The following is a 20,477-nucleotide window of genomic DNA, read 5'->3' on the forward strand; positions in this document are numbered from 1 at the left end:
GAAAGCAGAAAACTTAGAGTGATACTAAACCCAGGTCACTATATCTGGTCTCCCATATTACATACAACATGGAAATGCAATTATGTTAGTAAATATAAACCGCTAAATACATTTTCTCATCAGCAGTTAGAGCAGTCTTGTGAGCAGGGGCGGACTGACAATTTAAAAACTCGGGCACTGCCCGAGGGCCCGGGGTCAGTAGGGGGTACCTTTTCATAGGCTTTTTTGGGTTTGGGCAAGGACACAGGGGCCCCATGATCCCCTATTGCCCGGGGGCCCCATGAGTTGTCAGTCCGCCCCTGCTTGTGACTTGTAACAGTGTCCAGCTCAGCACTGGTTAACTGCTTCCCCTCTGCCCTATAGCAAAAAAACTGCTACAGGGTGGCAGGACTGCACAAAATCTGCGCTGCCCTTCCTGCGCCACCATTGGCGGCTATGGCTGTCAATCACCGGGTCCCAGCTGGAGATTCTACACCGGCGATCACTGAAGAACACTGACAGAGGAGAGGTCTGTATGTAAACAACACAGATCTCTCCTCTGTAAGCTCCAGCACACTGCTTTGTTTTACTCTGCATAGCAGAGCGATACAAAGCAGCATGCTTACACAGTAAATCTCACACAGCACACATAGTAAAACATGCAGCACACAGTTAACCCTTTGATCGCCCCAGATGTTAACCACTTCCTGCCCAGTGTCATTAGTACAGTGTCTGTTTTTTTTAGCACTGATCACTGTATTAGTGTCACTGGGGATGTCAGTGGCAGTTAGTGTCAGAATGCCTGCCGCAGTCCTGCCATAAGTCATCGATTGCTGTCATTACTAGTATTAAGAAAAAATGTATTGAAAATTAAATTAATTAATTTACATGTATTGGGATTTTTTTTAGCAAAGACATGTAGCAGAATACATTTTGGCGTAAATTTATGACGAAATTTGATTTAAAAAAAATTTTCTGGGCATGTTTTATAGCAAATAGTAAAAATATTGTTGTTTTTTTTTCAAAATTGTCAGTCTTTTTTTGTTTATAGCACAAAAAATACAAAATGCTGTGGCAATCAAATACCACAAAAAGAAAGCTCTATTTGTGGGAAAAAAGGACATCAATTTTATTTGGGTGCAGCATTGCATGACTGCGCAATTGTCAGTTAAAGTAATACAGTTCCGTAATTGCCAAAAAATGGCCTGGTCAGGAAGGGGGGTAAATCCTCTGGAGGGCAAGTGGTAAAGCTTGTAGGAGATTTCATTCTCTTCTGACTGTCCTATGAGGCTGCATAACTCCTGACCCTCTGTCTGGACAGTGCTGATTGGCCCTGAGCTAATCACATGCACCCTCCCAAAGAAAAAAGAAAACTCTAGCCATGCACACTAAACTGAGCATATGCAGAGTGACTCCTAGAGCTCTGTACTATCAGCAGATGGATTGCGGACAGTAGAAGAAGGGGAGGATCAGAGAAGACAGGATCAAACATCCTTTTTACACAATGCAGAGGATTAACCCCTTATGTTCCACAGTGAGTATAACAAGCATGCTTTACTGCATACAAAGACTGATTTTACTGTTGTGGATTTAGTAACACTTTAACATTGAAATCCCAGCAAAATAACTTTCAACACATAGGAAAAATGGGCTTCTTGTTTTGGAGTGTTCTTAAAGTTGAGCAAGCACAGTTACATTTTACAATGTTTGTGAGTTTACGTTATTAGAATACAGACATAAAGAATGCATTGTATTATATTTCAGATTGTACAGTTGATGAATTCACATGTGTGAATGGGAAATGCGTTCCTTTAGATCATGCCTGCAATGGGGAAGATGACTGTGGAGACCTCAGTGATGAACTGTGCTGTTCAAGTATGTATACATTTAGAAAACAAACAAAACATATACCATATATATAAAAGAGCAAACCAAAATATCAAGTGTGGAGCAGAGAATGTGGATGTAGGTTGTAAACTATGCTTAAAGGAGAAGTATAGACAAAGCTTTTTTGGCTATACTTCTCCCATGGACCACAGAAGTGCAGTTATTGTAGTTCTACACTCCTGTGAGCCTGCTGTCGGCTGACGTCACAGAGCCCATCCAGGCTCTGAAAAGATCCTGAACAGAAGCCTGGACCTGTTCAGCCGCTCAGCAATCTACCAAGAGCCTGAGTCAGCCACTCACTCCCCCTCCACAGCCCAACACTCCAGTGTACACTGGAGGGGCAGAGCAGAGAGCCGGAGACTGACTGTCACAGATCTCTGCTCACAGTGGAGGAGAACTGAGCGATCAGCAGTGTTTGATGGGTCAGTCCTCACTGCGTAGCCGGCAGGGGACATATGCAGCATCAGATTGATACTGCATCCACCTAAGTGAGTATAATGGGGTGTTTTTTCAAAAGCCCATACTTCTATTTTACAGTGGAACTGAAGGCAAAACCTTTTTTTCATTTTTGGTAGAGCAAGGGAGGGTTATAACCCCTGTCAGTATCAGGGGTGTGAACAAAGGAAAAATCTGTTTCCTTTTGTTTCAGATTCATTTGTTAAGTTAATCATTTTGTTACATCATATTCGTTATGTTAGAATGATTTATTTTCAGAATTCGTTTGGTATATACAGATTCGTTTTGTATATTCATTATTTTCAAATCAATTCTAAATTAAAATTTGGGAAGATGGCTATATTCATTCAATTTTATTCTATTAAAGTCTATTCTATTTTTTCTATTCTATTCTTCTATAGTCTACTTTATTCTATTCTTTTATTTTCTATTCTGTTTTATTCTATTTTTCCTGTTCTAGTCTAATCCCTTATTTTCTATTTTATTGTATGCTTTTATTGTCTATTCTATTTTAGTCTATTTTATTTTTTTCTATTCTGTTTGATTCCTTTGTTTCATTATATTTATTCTGTTCTATTCTATTCTTTTCTATTCTTTTATTTTCTATTCTTTTCTGTTTTATTATATTCCTTTATTATCTATTCCATTAGTATTCTTTTCTATTCTTGTATTTTCTATTCTCTGTTTTATTCTTTTATATTCTGTATTCTATTCTGTTCTAGTCTATTCTTTTCTATTCTATTCTATAAAGCAGCGTAAATAGGAATCATCATCTTATTTCACTTTTATACCATACTTTATTTATTGCAATGTTTTCATTTCAAATTAATTTCCAAATTTTAATTAATTTTTTAATTCAAAATTACTTGTTTGAAATACAAACAATTGTTTGTTTTTAATTCAGTTTTGAATATTATTGTTTTTGAATTTAAATTCATTTTAAAATTCAAATTTGTATACTTTGTTTTGTCATACTAATTGCGAATTCAATTAAATTAGTTTCTATTGTGATTAGGAAATTCAGACACTTTCGAATCTCCGGATAATTAAAATTTACTCCGAATTTTGATTTGTAACAAAACGAATTGCACATATCTAGTCATTGTCCTATTGAAGAGATTTCCCTTCACTTTTCCCATTCTATTCTATTTTATTCTACTGTATTCCTTTATTTTCTATTCTATGCTGTTTTATTCTTTTCTATTCTATTCTATTCTTTTCTATTCCATTCTATAAAGCAGCCTAAGTGGGAATCATTATCTTATATAACTTTTATACCTGTATTTGTTGCAATCTGTTTCCATTTCGAATTCAAATTCATTTTCAAATTAATTTCCAAGTTTGAATTAATTGTTTAATTCAAATTAATTTTCAAATTCAAATTTGGACAATTTGTTTTGTTATACTGTATTTCTGATTTGTTGAAATCTATTACTATTGTGAATCAGAAATTCAGATACATCTGAATCTGCAAATAATAAAATTATTGTCTGAATTTTGATTCACTTGTCCCATAGCCCCAATAGGAAGTGAGAGGAAATCCCTCCAAACTTAGGGAAATCTGTAGTAATCACCAGGGTGACCAGAACTGGTGTTACCATTGGAAAATTTCCCCTCTATTCCTTTACTGTTAAACACTCAAAATTTGGGATTCTCTTTCACTTTCAGTGATAATGGTCCCTGGGACAAACAGAAGGTGAATCTCCCTAACAGGGACACAGGCAGCAATAAAAACTTGACAGAGGTTCTAATTCTTCTCCACTCAATCCAAAATAAAAAAAAAATGTTTTGTCATCGGTTATACTTTCATATGGCCCTAGCCCTCTAAATTACCACCAGAATATCCCTATCAAAGCACATTTTTGGAATTGCGCCCGTCTACTTTTCAACATGGTAATGGCCCATAAGGGGGGAATGGGGAAACCACCAATACCTGATTAAGGCACAAGCCCTGGCTCTTGGAAGCTGCTGACTGCAGTGTCAGAAATACAAGTATATATGTGTATACAGTATGTTAAACCAGTAATCAGAAATGCTTTAGCTTCATTTAAATGTTTAGTGTACATAACCTTTTCTACAACCTCCCTGCCAAAGCATCTTATTTTGATGCTGGCCTAAGTGTCCAGTCATACCGGAGCGATTTCAGGTGCAATTTGGGAATTTAAATCGTAACTAATGAATGTAAATGTCAGTGTCTTAACATATGCGATTTGCTGCAGCGTGATCTCTAACGTAGTTCTTGCATTACTTTTTCTGGAGTTTTTTGCGATTTCACATATATAGAATATAATCAATATTGCACTGCAAATACCAAGAAATCATTGAAGATCTTCACAAGTAGCAATAAAGTCTTCAAAAATCACCCCTGAAGTCACGCTGAAATTGCACACAAATTGTATGATTTTAAATCGCAGAGGTGTGACCGGTGACCAAATGTGAACTCAACGGTCAGCGTCTGAAATTGTGGATGGGTTTTCTATTAAAGTAAATGGAGGTTGCAGAGTGAAGTTTTCAGGACAGCAATGCTGTAGATAAGTATAATACAGTGAGGAACAGAAGTATTTGAACACCCTGCGATTTTGCAAGTTCTCCCACTTAGAAATCATGGAGGGGTCTGAAATTCACAATGTAGGTGCATTCCCACTCAGAGACAGAATTAAAAAAAAATTTCAGGAAATCACATTGTATGATTTTTAAAGAATTTATTTGTCTTGCAATGCTGAACATAAGTATTTGAACACCTGAGAAACAGCAAGAATTTTGGCTCTCAAAGCCCTGTTACTGTGCCTTTAAAAAGTCCACCTCTACTCCACTCATTAATCTAACTTAGTAGCACCTGTCTGAGCTCTTTAAAGACACCTGTCCACCCCACAGTCAGTCAGACACCAACTACTACCATGGGCAAGACCAAAGAGCTGTCAAAAGACACCAGAGACAAAATTGTGGACCTCCACAAGGCTGGAAAGGGCTACGGACAATTGCCAAGCAGCTTAGTGAAAATAGATCAACTGTTGGAGCAATTGTTAGAAAATGGAAGAGGCTAAAGACGACTGTCAGTCTCCCTCGGACTGGGGCTCCATGCAAGATCTCACCTCGTGGGGTATCACTGATGATAAGAAAGGTGAGGAATCAGCCCAGAACTACAAGGGAGGAGCTGGTCAATGACATGAAGAGAGCTGGGACCACAGTTTCAAAGGTCACTGTCGGTAGAACACTACGCCGTCATGGTTTCAAATCATGCATTGCACGGAAGGTTCCCCTGCTCGAGTGATCACATGTCCAGGCCCGTCTGAAGTTTGCCAATGACCATCTGGATGATCCAGAGGAGGCATGGGAGAAAGTCATGTGGTCAGATGAGACCAAAGAAGAACTTTCTGGTCTAAACTTCACTCGTCGTCTTTGGAGGAAAAAGAAGGATGAGTTGCATCCCAAGAACACATTCCCTACTGTGAAGCATGGGGGTGGCAACATCATGCTTTGGGGGTGATTTTCTGCGAAGGGGACAGGACGACTGCACTGTGTTAAGGAGAGGATGAATGGGGCCATTTATTGTGAGATTTTGAGCAACAACCTCCTTCCCTCAGTCAGAGCATTGAAGATGGGTCGTGGCTGGGTCTTCCAACATGACAACGACCCGAAGCACACAGCCAGGATAACCAAGGAGTGGCTCCGTAAGAAGCATATCAAGGTTCTGGAATGGCGTAGCCAGTCTCCAGACCTAAATCCAATAGAACATCTTTGGAGGGAGCTGAAACTCCATGTTGCTCAGCGACAGCCCTGAAACCTGACAGATCTAGAGGAGATCTGTGTGGAGGAGTGGGCCAAAATCCCTGTTGCAGTGTGTGCAAACCTGGTCAAGAACTACAGGAAACGTTTGACCTCTGTAATTGCAAACAAAGGCTTCTGTACCAAATATTAACACTGATTTTCTCAGGTGTTCAAATACTTATGTTCAGCAGTGCAAGACAAATAAATTCTTTAAAAATCATACAATGTGATTTCGTGAATTGTTTTTTAAATTCTGTCTCTCAGAGTGGGAATGCACCTACAATGTGAATTTCAGACCCCTCCATGATTTCTAAGTGGGAGAACTTGCAAAATCGCAGGGTGTTCAAATACTTCTATTCCTCACTGTATATGCTAAACATACCTTGGGGGTGGGGGGTAGGGGGTGTTAGTGCTCTAAAAACAAATGTACTGTTAGTGCTCTAAAAAAAAATTTCATGTTTTGTTTGTAAGTTATATCCAATTCTAAAGGGTTTCCAGTTTTGCTAAAAAGGCAGCATCCATTCCAGGAGTAAAATATAGTAGCTGTAATCTTTGTCTGCTCCTCCTCAACCTGTATTGAAAGGGAGTAGAAAGCCTACACACCAGCTCTGATAGATACCCATTAATTGCAACTGAAATTTAAAGCAGGCACTACGGGTATGACTGAAAAGGATGTGTATGCCTGATCTTCCATCAATCATGCATGAGCATGCAAACAGAATGCTTTATCCGGCCCTTGAGGCATTATTCCTGCCAATGACACCAACAATGGGGTATAATTTCTGGCACTGACACCAACAATGGGGTACTATTAAACAAAAAATTTGATGCGCTAACTCCTCAAAATGTGAAATATAAACTTTAAAAACATGCAATATCAATCCACACTTGATGGTACTTGATGAGTTTGAGGTTTGAAACCGTCAACCTCTATACTAGCCCTAATTCGTGCCGCCAAAGGCTTGATGGCCAGTGCAAACAAAAGCGGGGAAAGGGGGCATCCCTGATGGGTGCCCCTGGCCAGGTAAAAAGTTGAGGAAATTGCTTCGCCCTGTCTAATCGCGGCACAGGGAGAATGATAAAGAAGATTCACTCAATTTATAAACTGTTTGCCAAAACTGAATCTCACGAAAATCCGCCATAAATAATCTCTTTCTACTCTATCAAAATACCTTAGTGGCATCTAATGACAGAAGCGCTCTACGGCCCTTGTTGTCAGCAGGCGTTTGCATATTAATAAACAGTCTGCGTAAATTAACAGCGGTGGATGTCTGTGGCATGCAACTTGCCTGATCAGGGTTTATGATAGTGGTAATGACTTTATTTAAGTGACGCGCTAATACTTAGGCCAGGATCTTTACATCAGATTGTAATAGAGATGTAGGTCTATAGGAGCTTGGGTCAGTAGCCATCTTGCCTGGCTTAAGTAGCAAGACCACTGTGGCCTTGGTCATAGAGACAGGCAGAGAGCCCCTGACATAAGCCGTCTGAAGCACCACATTTTCTATTTTTAATGTTTTGTAGCTAAAGGTCCAATGAAGATATAGCACGTGGAAGGTACACTACATGGACCAGAAATTTGGAGGCTACACAGTCCTTCTAAAAGTGCATTTGGCCTATTATAATTTATAGATCAAACTTTAAGGTGAGCAGGGAGTGAGGCTACAATTCAATATTGTTGGATGATAGCACAACATTAGGAGTTATACAGTATATGTTGGATTGGACTGATACAACTTCACATTTGAACTTTTGTGGATTGATATTGCATGTTTTTAAAGTTTATGTTTCACATTTTGAGGAGTTAACACATCACATTTTTTGTTTAATTATTTAATTTAAGTGAAAGTACACTTGACCAGGGAGTGCAGCAATCTCCTCCTTCCTTTATTATTTAGGGTGTAGCAGCGTACAAGCCTTTATTATTTGCAATGGGGTACTATTTCTTCCACTGACACCAACGATGAGGCATAATACCTTCCACTGATAACAAAAATGGGGCACTATTCTTTCCATTGACACCAACAATAGGGCACTATTCCTTCCACTGAAACCAACAATGGGGCATAATTCCTTCCTCAAAAATGGGGCACTGTTCCTCCAACTGACACCAACTATTTATCTGACTAATACCTAAGATTGGGCACTGTTTACTCCCACTGGGCACAGTCTGCCCCCCCAAAGTCTAAAGGACAGTAAACTGGCCTTTTATTTAGAAAGTTTGGAGACCCCTGGCCTATGTTAACACACATGCTGACAGCAAACCTCCATGGCACTCAAGACCGACCTCACTGCTGAACTTTGTGTGGGTGGGTTGTCAAAGTGACTGTGCCAGATGACCTTAGTTCTCCCATTTATTAGCCCAAGTTCAATATGTTTACTTTGACTGAAAATCATTCTGTTGTATAATGTTGTTTTAGAGTGTCGGAAAGAAGGTTTCCACTGTTCATCAGACATCTGCATTCCAAAACATTATGTATGTAACGACCATGTGGACTGTCTCAAAGGAGAGGATGAAGTCAATTGCAAAGGTATAAAATAACACAAACGTAATTTGAATAATTATGTCAACTCAGTACTAACACATAAATATCACACTATAAAATTATAAGTTGTGATAAATCAATCAAAATGTGAAAAATTACAGAAAAAACAGTCCACTGTGTCCATATTCCTTATATAGCTTCATCCGATTTAAATGTAAAACTTTGTGGCAAACAGTGCTTCCACAAACGTCATCAGTTTTTATAGCTGTATCTCTCTGATATTCTTTCACTTTCAGTGCATATGCCTTCAGCAACACTCCAAAATTCTCACCTTATGTATTGACGCAATATATCAGGTTTCGTGCACTTTCCCTTTAAAGGATCTCTTAGGTTAGGACTGTTGTTTTCTCTCTCCAATGCCCAGATGCTCGTTTAATCTATCTACATCCTTCCGTAATCCTCAGGTTTTCATGAAACTTCATGTAAAGCTCAAAAAATGAAAGGATATCTAGTGCTTTCCATATAATCACTAATTTTTTCTTTATTTAAAATAACCCAAATTCTATACTCTCAAATGAAAATATACACATATCCTGGTGCACAACAGTTTACATGCATTTCAATAGGAAGACTCTTTCTCAAGATGGCAGACCGTGTACTTTTGGTTAGCGGCATGACGTCACAGGCTGTCAGGGCTCCAGGGTGTGACCAGAGGTATGTGACTGACGCAGGGAAACGCAGGTCTCAGATATGTTATAAACAATAAGACAATTTATTAAAGACTAACAATACAAACATAAACGCAGTGCAATACTAAAACATAACACAGTGCAAACGAACCAAACCAAACCACCCACAGATAACAATATATACAATGCAAGCGTCGTCAGGCAGGCCGGGTCAATAGCAATCGGGCAGGTAGGAACAGGGGGTCAGGCAGAGAATGGTCGGGGTCACAAGCCAGGGATGAAACAGGAGAAGTCAGCAGAGGTCCGGAATCAGGCAGGGTCAGCAACGAATCAGACAGAGACAGGACCAGGAACAGGAACAGGAATGCAGGAACAAGATACAGGGCCCAGGAAAAAACACACACACCAAGGCAAAGACTGCAGGTCTGGCCATCACTTAAATACACCTGCATAAGCAGTTTCAGGTGTTTGGCTGGCTGCAGGGTTGAGTCTCTGATTGCTGGGAGCACCCGCTGGCCAGCCCTGGTACTGCAGCCCACAAGGCAGGTGAGTCCCACCATTACTGGCCAGTCCATTCCTGACACAGGCTTATCCCTACGCCACCAGATCACGTGACTTCATCAGGGGTTAAAGGGCCAGGTCCCAGGTGAAGGGATATGCACTTAAGGTGATAGAATATTACAGAGATACATCTATAAGAACTGATGACTTTTGCGGAACAACTGTATGCCATGAAATTTTATGTTTAAATTGGATTAAGTTATATAAGGAATGTGGACACAGTGGACTTTTTTTTTCTGTAGTTTTTCACATTTTCAGCAGAGATTAATTTATCACAACTTGTAATTTTATAGTATGATATTTATGTATTAGTACTGCACGACTTTGATATATAATATCTTGCTGGTACATGTGGGAACACAGAGTTTGGGCAGCAGTACAATGAAATTTAATTTCTATGTGTTGTTTATTCATCATGATGGTAGTACATTGAAAGGTACGCTATATATTTTTTTAATGCTTTAATAGTAGGAAGAATTTTTTTTTTGGGGGGGCGGGGTGTTGGAATTAGCATTGAATTTTGTTATAACAAAATAAAATTTTTTGGTTTGGAGTGATTGTGCTTAGATCCTATAAAGTACGTAATTTGAATAATATTTATAATGTGAAGGTAATGATCAGTCACTCTAGGATGCAAATTTAAAAGCGGAGGTTATTATTTTAATCCTGATCAAAGGTCCAGGTTATCAAAACTGAATAAAATATCCATAGTAGCACAAGAGTTACCACCACTAGATTTCTGCCTTTTTCTCATGGGCCTAGAGATGCAGCAAAAACAAGAATTTTAGCTGCATTTCAGAAGCACTTGTATCTCCTTCTAATGCACTAGGTTATTAAAAAAAAATTGGCAGACAGATGGGATAGTACACACAAGCACATTAGCATCACTTTAATTTGCGTTGCATCAAGAATTTTAGGGCATGTCACATATTCTTGCATGGTACACCAGACTAAGGGAGACTGACAGTTGTTTTGTGTTTCTTCCATTTGCGAATGATTGCACCAACTGTTGTCACCTTCTCACCAAGCAGCTTGGCAATAGTTTTGTAGCCAAGTTCAGCCTTGTGTAGGTCTACAATCTTGTCCCTGACATCCTTGGACAGCCCTTTGGTCTTTGCCATGGTGGAGAGTTTGGAATCTGATTTTTTGATTGCTCCTGTGGACAGGTGTCTTTTATTCAGGTAACAAAATGAGATTAGCAGCACTCCCTTTAAGAGACTGCTTCTAATCTCAGCTTGTTACCTGTATGAAAGTCACCTGGTAGCAAGAAACCCTGCTGAATGATAGAGGAATTAAATACTTATTTCCCTCATGAACATGCAAATATTATGATCTCGGTTTTAGAGAGATTTAGTTTAAAGTGTTACTAAACCCAGGAGCCTGCATTCACTATATCTGGCCTCCCACAGTACACAGAACATGGAAAAGCAATTATTTTAGTAAATATAAACTTCTAAATACCTTTTCTCATCAGCAGTTAGAGCAGTCTTGTGACTTCTACCAGTGTTCAGACGAGCACATGTTAAAGCTTGTAGGAGGAGTTTTCATTCTGCTTTAGGAAGATTCAGGACTCCTGACCTCTGTCTGGACAGTACACACCAAACTGAGAATGTGCAGAGTGACTCCACATGATATGTCTTATTAGGAGATAAGAGGGGGGCACTGGAAGAAGGAGAGGAGCAGAGAAGTCAGGATCAAGCAGCATTTTTAAACAATGCAGAGGATTAACCTTAGGTTCCACAGTGAGTATAACAAGCATGCTTTACTGCATATACAGACTGATTTTACTGTTGTGGGTTTAATAACACAATAAGGAAGTGGTGTGACATCCATGTTGATATGTCAGTTAGTAAGTTAGTAATGCAAGAGGAGACTGAACGTGTGAGGTGTTTAATGGCAAAATCAACAATGAATGGGGAAAACATCTATAAAATAATGGGTTTTTTTTGTTTGTTTTTTAATCGAAGGATCAGAAGAAGAAAATCGTGAAAATAATGAAGGCAAAGGTCACATTGGTAAAGATACTTATGCTTTTCCTTTAGAGATGTAAATGTACTGGTATATATTTGTGGGTGCAGACCTATATATAAGTAAGCTCTCACGTAATGGTGTATGTACAAGTTTGATGGTTTAGTTTGTGCCAAAATCCCTATTCTGCGACTGGCATTATCCTTACATCATCAGCAAAAGAAGAGTAATGAACCATTGGAAACTAAGTTTTAAATCTATAATGATTTTCCTGATTGTTTTAGTTTGTTTCAATTTTGTTAAGATCATTAGTAGAGATGAGCGAATTATTCAAAAATTCGATTCGGCTGATTCGCCGAATTCGCGGAATAAATTTGATTCGATGCGAATATATTCGCTGCGAATTTAACTTATAAAAAGGGTGTTTCTAGGCTTCAGAGAGCCTTTATATTACTGCAGAACACTGTACCTTTAATTTAAATGCCCTTGGAGTCTGCTGGGGAAGAGAAATAATACTGTCAGTCAGTATGACATGCAGATGAGTGCCGTCGATCTTAGAATCACCGCACACTTCACTCATTTGGGCAGTCACGGGGCCAAAACCAGAGTGTGGAGCCACAGTGTGGCGGTGGAGGCAGCAGCAATGGGAGGCCATACAGCACCCTATGACAAAATGGAACCCACCAGCAGTGTGAGGAGACCTGAAAGTGGCACATGGCAGAGTGTGGCGATGGAGACAGCAGCAATGGGAGGCCGTATAGGGACCCATGACACACTCTGGACCTGGCAGCAGCATGAGGAGGCGGTACAGGGGCCCATGACAGATTACGGGCCTGGCAGCAGCATGAGGAGTCGGTACGGGGGCCCATGGCAGATTACGGGCCTGGCAGCAGCAATGGGAGGCCATACAGCACCCTATGACAAAATGGAACCCACCAGCAGTGTGAGGAGACCTGAAAGTGGCACATGGCAGAGTGTGGCGATGGAGACAGCAGCAATGGGAGGCCGTACAGGGACCCATGACACACTCTGGACCTGGCAGCAGCATGAGGAGGCGGTACAGGGGCCCATGACAGATTACGGGCCTGGCAGCAGCATGAAGAGTCGGTACGGGGGCCCATGGCAGATTACGGGCCTGGCAGCAGCAATGGGAGGCCATACAGCACCCTATGACAAAATGGAACCCACCAGCAGTGTGAGGAGACCTGAAAGTGGCACATGGCAGAGTGTGGCGATGGAGATAGCAGCAATGGGAGGCCGTACAGGGACCCATGACACACTCTGGACCTGGCAGCAGTATGAGGAGGCGGTACAGGGGCCCATGACAGATTACGGGCCTGGCAGCAGCATGAGGAGTCGGTACGGGGGCCCATGGCAGATTACGGGCCTGGCAGCAGCAATGGGAGGCCATACAGCACCCTATGACAAAATGGAACCCACCAGCAGTGTGAGGAGACCTGAAAGTGGCACATGGCAGAGTGTGACGATGGAGACAGCAGCAACGGGAGGCCGTACAGGGACCCATGACACACTCTGGACCTGGCAGCAGCATGAGGAGGCGGTACAGGGGCCCATGACAGATTACGGGCCTGGCAGCAGCATGAGGAGTCGGTACGGGGGCCCATGGCAGATTACGGGCCTGGCAGCAGCATGAGGAGGCGGTACAGGGGCCCATGGCAGAGTGGCGGAGCGTAAGCAGCTAAAATTGAAGGCCATACAGAGGCCTATGTTAAAAAGTCCCCCCAGCAGCAGCGTGGGGAGACGACTAATAGTCGTCTCCCCACGCTGCTGCTGGGGGGACTTTTTAACATAGGCCTCTGTATGGCCTTCAATTTAAGCTGCTTACGCTTCGCCACTCTGCCATGGGCCCCTGTACCGCCTCCTCTTGCTGCTGCCAGGTCCAGAGTGTGTCATGGGTCCCTGTACGGCCTCCCATTGCTGCTGACTTCATCGCCAGACTCTGCCATGTGCCACTTTCAGGTCTCCTTACACTGTTGGTGGGTTCCATTTTGTGATAGGGTGCTGTATGGCCTTCCATTGCTGCTGCCTCCACCGCCACCCTGCACCATGTGCCTCTGTCGTCTGCTCACGCTGCTGACGGCTTCCGCTTTTTAACCGAGGCCTGTGTTTGGCTTCCGAATACTGCTGCATGCACCGCCACCCTGCGCCATGTGCCTCTGTCGTCTGCTCACGCTGCTGACGGCTTCCGCTTTTTAACCTAGGCCTGTGTATGGCTTCAGAATAATGCTTCCTACACCGCCACCCTGCGCCATGTGCCTCTGTCGTCTGCTCACGCTGCTGCCAGGTCCATACTGATTCATGGCCCCCTGTACCGGCTCCTCATGAACGTGGTTCAGCGGGTTTGCATCACTTAACGGCAAATCGTTGACAAACGCTGGGACGTTCAGTGTTGTGCGCATTAAGCCAGACACCAAAGGGCAGCACAGACCTGTTATTACTCGCTCAAGCATGGCTGAACAAAACCAGTCTCTACCACAAATTGTCATCGACTATCAAGAGTCCAATGGCAGAGTGGCGGAGCAGAAGCAGCTTCAATTGAAGGCCATACACAGGCCTAGGTTTAAAAGTCCCTCACAGTTAATTCCAATAACGAACTCTACTCCTCCGTGCAATCTACTTACGAGACCCTGGGCAGGTCTGGGTCCAATTTGTGGTAGAGACTGGTTTTGTTCAGCCATGCTTGAGCGAGTAATAACAGGTCTGTGCTGCCCTTTGGTGTCTGGCTTAATGCGCACAACACTGAACGTCCCAGCGTTTGTCAACGATTTGCCGTTAAGTGATGCAAACCCGCTGAACCACGTTCATGAGGAGCCGGTACAGGGGGCCATGAATCAGTATGGACCTGGCAGCAGCGTGAGCAGACGACAGAGGCACATGGCGCAGGGTGGCGGTGTAGGCAGCATTATTCTGAAGCCATACACAGGCCTAGGTTAAAAAGCGGAAGCCGTCAGCAGCGTGAGCAGACGACAGAGACACATGGCGCAGGGTGGCGGTGGATGCAGCAGTATTCGGAAGCCAAACACAGGCCTCGGTTAAAAAGCGGAAGCCGTCAGCAGCGTGAGCAGACGACAGAGGCACATGGCGCAGGGTGGCGGTGGAGGCAGCAGCAATGGAAGGCCATACAGCACCCTATCACAAAATGGAACCCACCAACAGTGTAAGGAGACCTGAAAGTGGCACATGGCAGAGTCTGGCGATGAAGTCAACAGCAATGGGAGGCCGTACAGGGACCCATGACACACTCTGGACCTGGCAGCAGCAAGAGGAGGCAGTACAGGGGCCCATGGCAGAGTGGCGAAGCGTAAGCAGCTTAAATTGAAGGCCATACAGAGGCCTATGTTAAAAATAATAACATGTTTGGGGCATGATTCATGGCGGATTTAGTCAGTTGTGTCAGGAACTGGTGGTTTGAAATCCAGACTAATCCACGCCTGATTCATTTTCACAAACGTGAGTCTCTCCACACTTTGGGTGGACAGTCGTGTCCTCCGCGGAGTTACAATACCTCCTGCCGCACTAAACACGCGCTCCGATGCCACGCTACTGGCCGGGCATGACAGCCTTTCAAGGGCAAATTCAGCTAGTTGGGGCCAAAGGTCAAGTTTCGTTGCCCAGTAGTCAAGGGGATTGTCTACCTCGGTTGGCAGGGTGCTTTCCAAGTAGGCCCGAGACTGTTGTTTGAGGTCCTGCTCCAGGTCCACCTGATGCTGCTGCTGCTGCGGCTGGTTAGTAGTTTCCTCACTGCGCTGGTGAAGAAAGCTACTCATCATCGACTGCAGACTGAGGCAGCCACTGCTGGTGGAGCTGCCACTGCTCCTACCACCCCACCCCTCCCCTGCTGCCATGGCAGCGGAACGCGAGCGCACAGGGCCCACAGTGTCTGAGGATGGACGTTGGCGCAGAAAGGCAGAGACCAACTGACTACATAGGTGGTTTTTATAGTACTTTATTTTGGCCTCCCTCTCAGCAGGTGTGAAAAAGGCCACCATTTTTGAACGGTAGCGAGGGTCCAACAAGGTGGACAGCCAAAAGTCATCCCTCTGTCTGATGGTTATTATTCGGCTGTCGCTACGCAAGCAACCGAGCATGCTATGGGCCATTTGTGCCAAGGAATGCGAGGGACTCCCTGCCTCCATCTCCACAGCATACTGCCACGGTGCGTCTGGGTCCTCTGTCTCCTCCTCCTCCTCTACCAGATGCTCCTGCTCCTCCACTCCTGTCCGCTGAGTGGAAAAACCACCCATTTCACTCAATAATTCCTGAGCACCAATGTCCTCCTCTACCTCCTCCTCTTCTTCCTGTCCTGCCCCCACAGGGGTCATGTGGCGTTGAGATCTGTGCACCACGTCTACCGCACCCTGACCAGCCATTGTTAACAGCATTTGTTCCAGGACGTGCAACAGAGGAATGACGTCGTTCATCCCATAGTCCTGCCGACTCACGAATAGCGTGGCCTCCTCAAAGGGCCTGAGCAAGCGGCAGGTGTCACGCATGAGCTGCCAATGGCTGACATCTAAGTTACACAGGGGAGTACCTTTATCCGCTTGTAACATCAGGAAATCGGTGATGGCCTTTCGCTGTTCGTAAAGGCGGTCTAACATATGTAGGGTTGAATTCCACCTTGTTGCAACGTCGCAGATCAGGCGATGCTGTGGAATTCCGTTCTGCCTCTGCAGCTCAAGGAGGGTGTGCTTTGCGGTGTAGGAATGGCTGAAATGCATGCAAAGTTTACGTGACATTTTAAGGATGTCTTGCAGTGGGATGGTGGATTTTAGGAACCGCTTGACAACCAGATTGAACACGTGAGCCATGCATGGCGCATGGCACAACCTTCCTTGACGCAGAGCAGACACCATGTTCTTTCCGTTGTCGGTCAACATGGTTCCGATTTTCAGTTTGCGCGGAGACAGCCATCTGTCGATTTCTCTGTTCATTACACTCAGAAGTTCCTCCCCTGTGTGACTACGTTCGCCAAGGCATACCAGGTGCAGCACAGCGTGACACCGTTGCGCCCTGCACATGTGATATGCCGGTCGGGTAATGGGACTTGGCACGGGGGTGGCGGCTGAGGACACGGCGGAAGAAGAGGTGGTAGAGGCGGACATCTTTGCTGGACCAAGGGCATGCAAACGTGGAGGCAAAAGCGGCGTGACCTGTCCAAGTTGCTGGTGCGGCTGTGCCGGCACCACGTTCGCCCAGTGGGCCGTAAATGACATGTACTGTCCCTGACCGTAGTTACAGCTCCACACGTCGGCGCTGCCGTGCACTTTGGCAGAGACCGACATGCTCAAAGACTGGCCCACCATCTCTTCTACATGTGAATGCAGGGCTGGCACTGCCTTTTTGGCGAAGAAATGCCGGCTTGGCACTCTCCACCGCGGCTCGGCACAAGCCATCATTTCTCGGAAAGGTGCTGAGTCCACCACTTGGAAAGGGAGGGACTGCAGCACCAGCAACTTGGACAGGAGGACGTTCAGCTTCTGCACCGTCGGGTGCGTGCTCGCAAACTGTTGTCTCTTGGAAACGGATTCCAAGAAAGACTGCTGACGGAATCCGTGAAGAGGAGTAGCAGGAGAAGGAGCATCTGAACGAGCGGAAGATGCCAACGAGCGACAACTCCCCTCAGCAGAGGTGTTGGAGCCTTGACTGGCTGATAGAGGGCGATTGACGTCGGGTGACGGAGCAAGTAACGGAGCGGGTGATGGAGCGGGGGCTGGGGCAGGAAGAACCGCCGTATCTTTATCACGGTTTTCCCAGGCCACCGAATGGCGACGCTGCATATGCTGACGCAACGCTGTAGTCCCAACATGGGCCCCCTGGCCACGCTTGACTTTCTGGCCACATAGTCGACATACGGCTACGTTTACTTCCTCGGGCGGCGTGAGGAAAAATTGCCACACCGCCGAGTAGGAAACTTTGCCCCCGCTACTCCTCACTGGCTGACTGCTACTTCCTCCGTGCACACCGGCACCACTACTGGCTGTGGTGGTAGGCTGCAGTGGAGCTGGTGCTCTACTCCGTGGCCGTTTGGCTCCACTGACACTGCTGCGACCCTGCTGCCTCCTGGGCAACCCACCGACTGTTTTGCTCGCTGCCAAGCTGGCACCCTCTTCTCCTGATGATGTGGAAGCAATAGCCTGATGACGACGAGGCTGCCAAGTGCGATCAGCCTCATCATCATCAATTAGGGTCTCCGCGTCACTACTAGCCCCCTCGGCTGCGTGTGGGTCAGGAGACAGACCTGTCTCTAGACCGGCTACTGAGCCACTCTCCTCGCCAGTACTTCTTCGCCTGGCTGCTGAAGAGGCGGATGTCTCCCCCCGTTCCTGACCGCCCTCTGTTAGCTCTTCCTCACTGTACAGTGGGGCTGAGCCCACAGCATGCGATACTTCGCTTGGTGAGGGAACACCAAAGGACAGGGGCAGGTAGAGGACACGTGATTTCAGTGGGCTTGGTCCCGGGCCATGCCAACTAACGGTTGTGTCTGACGTACCCACCGACCGTTGGCTGTAGGTGTCAGAGGTGACCTGGGAAGAGGAAGACGACCGAGTCAACCAATCGATGACGGCAGGGTTGTCGGTGGAGACAGGACCGCTGGATGACACCGGGAGCACTGGCCTCTGGCTGCGACTAGTGCTGCCTCGACCCCTTCCTCTGCTGCCACGTCTGCTCGCTCCTGAAACATTGCCTCCTCTGCCACTCCTCTGCGTGTTGTCTGACATACTCTTTAATTCAATAGTGGTTGTGAAGCAGAAAGTAACGATTCTGTGTCCCTGAGTAACGATTCTGTGTCCCTGAGTAAGGATTCTGTGTCCCTGAGTAACAATTCTGTGTCCCCGAGTAACGATTCTGTGTCCCTGAGTAACGATTCTGTGTCCCTGAATAACGATTCTGTGTCCCCGAGTAACAATTCTGTGTCCCCGAGTATCGATTCTGTGTCCCCGAGTAACGATTCTGTGTCCCTCAGTAACGATTCTGTGTCCCTGAGTAACGATTCTGTGTCCCTGAGTAACAATTCTGTGTCCCTGAGTAACGATTCTGTGTCCCTGAGTAACGATTCTGTGTCCCTGAGTAACGATTCTGTGTCCCTCAGTAACGATTCTGTGTCCCTGAGTAACAATTCTGTGTCCCTCAGTAACGATTCTGTGTCCCTCAGTAACGATTCTGTGTCCCTGAGTAACAATTCTGTGTCCCTGAGTAACAATTCTGTGTCCCTGAGTAACGATTCTGTGTCCCTCAGTAACGATTCTGTGTCCCTGAGTAACGATTCTGTGTCCCTGAGTAACGATTCTGTGTCACTCAGTAACGATTCTGTGTCCCTGAGTAACAATTCTGTGTCCCTGAGTAACAATTCTGTGTCCCTGAGTAACGATTCTGTGTCCCTGAGTAACCATTCTGTGTCCCTGAGTAACAATTCTGTGTCCCTGAGTAACAATTCTGTGTCCCTGAGTAACATTTCTGTGTCTGTCCCTGAGTAACGATTCTGTGTCCCTAACAATTCTGTGTCCCTGAGTAACGATTCTGTGTCCCTGAGTAACAATTCTGTGTCCCTGAGTAACAATTCTGTGTCCCTCTGTAACGATTCTGTGTCCCTCAGTAACGATTCTGTGTCCCTCAGTAACAATTCTGTGTCCCTGAGTAACAATCCTGTGGCCCTCAGTAACGATTCTGTGTCCCTCAGTAACAATTCTGTGTCCCTGAGTAACAATTCTGTGTCCCTGAGTAACAATTCTGTGTCCCTGAGTAACAATTCTGTGTCCCTGAGTAACAATTCTGTGTCCCTGAGTAACCATTCTGTGTCCCTGAGTAACAATTCTGTGTCCCTGAGTAACAATTCTGTGTCCCTGAGTAACATTTCTGTGTCTGTCCCTGAGTAACGATTCTGTGTCCCTAACAATTCTGTGTCCCTGAGTAACGATTCTGTGTCCCTGAGTAACAATTCTGTGTCCCTGAGTAACAATTCTGTGTCCCTCTGTAACGATTCTGTGTCCCTCAGTAACGATTCTGTGTCCCTCAGTAACAATTCTGTGTCCCTGAGTAACAATCCTGTGGCCCTCAGTAACGATTCTGTGTCCCTCAGTAACAATTCTGTGTCCCTGAGTAACAATTCTGTGTCCCTGAGTAACAATTCTGTGTCCCTGAGTAACAATTCTGTGTCCCTGAGTAACGATTCTGTGGCCCTAAAGTCTCTGTGGCCCTAACTCTGTCCCTAATACAGACAGGTCTGTCTCTCTTGAATGATCGGAGGCTAATGGAGAATTCTAAGATGGCCGCGATTTATAGCTCCACCATTACACAGTGCTGGCTGGCTGGCTGCTGATTGGCTAATGCGATCACATGTCATGAATGAATGCATTATGGGTCAGCGCGCCTTGTCTGCGCGCCTTCCCAGAGATCCCCGCTCCGTTGCCACACATGTTGCCGCCATTTTTGGAAAAATTCGATTCGTGCATCCGAAGTTTGCTAATTTTCGGATTCGGCGCGAATCGAATTTTTCCTAATCTTCGAAACGAATTCCACTTCGTCATGTTCAATTCGCTCATCTCTAATCATTAGCTTGCCCAAAGCTTGGTAATTTTCTACAATTTCAACAACCTTCAACCAGCTTTGGATCACAAAAGCAAACAAAAGGAATTTAAATAACTTACCACTAACTATTGCT

At 44.9% G+C, this 20,477-nt stretch overlaps 1 protein-coding gene across 1 annotated transcript in view; it reads left to right on the forward strand.

Moving 5' to 3' along the window:
• Window positions 1-20,477, forward strand: part of CFI (complement factor I) — an 86,753-nt gene that overhangs the window by 41,568 nt on the left and 24,708 nt on the right. The window contains exons 5-7 of the mRNA XM_089668516.1: window positions 1,744-1,854; window positions 8,511-8,621; window positions 11,794-11,841. Of these exons, the coding sequence (XP_089524642.1) occupies window positions 1,744-1,854; window positions 8,511-8,621; window positions 11,794-11,841 (270 nt within the window). The remainder of the gene's footprint in view (window positions 1-1,743; window positions 1,855-8,510; window positions 8,622-11,793; window positions 11,842-20,477) is intronic.

This window comes from Staurois parvus, unplaced genomic scaffold (genome assembly GCF_062004578.1).
Source record: "Staurois parvus isolate SC_StPar_1 unplaced genomic scaffold, SC_StPar_1.0 ptg000058l, whole genome shotgun sequence".
In the NCBI taxonomy this organism is placed as follows: domain Eukaryota; kingdom Metazoa; phylum Chordata; class Amphibia; order Anura; family Ranidae; genus Staurois; species Staurois parvus.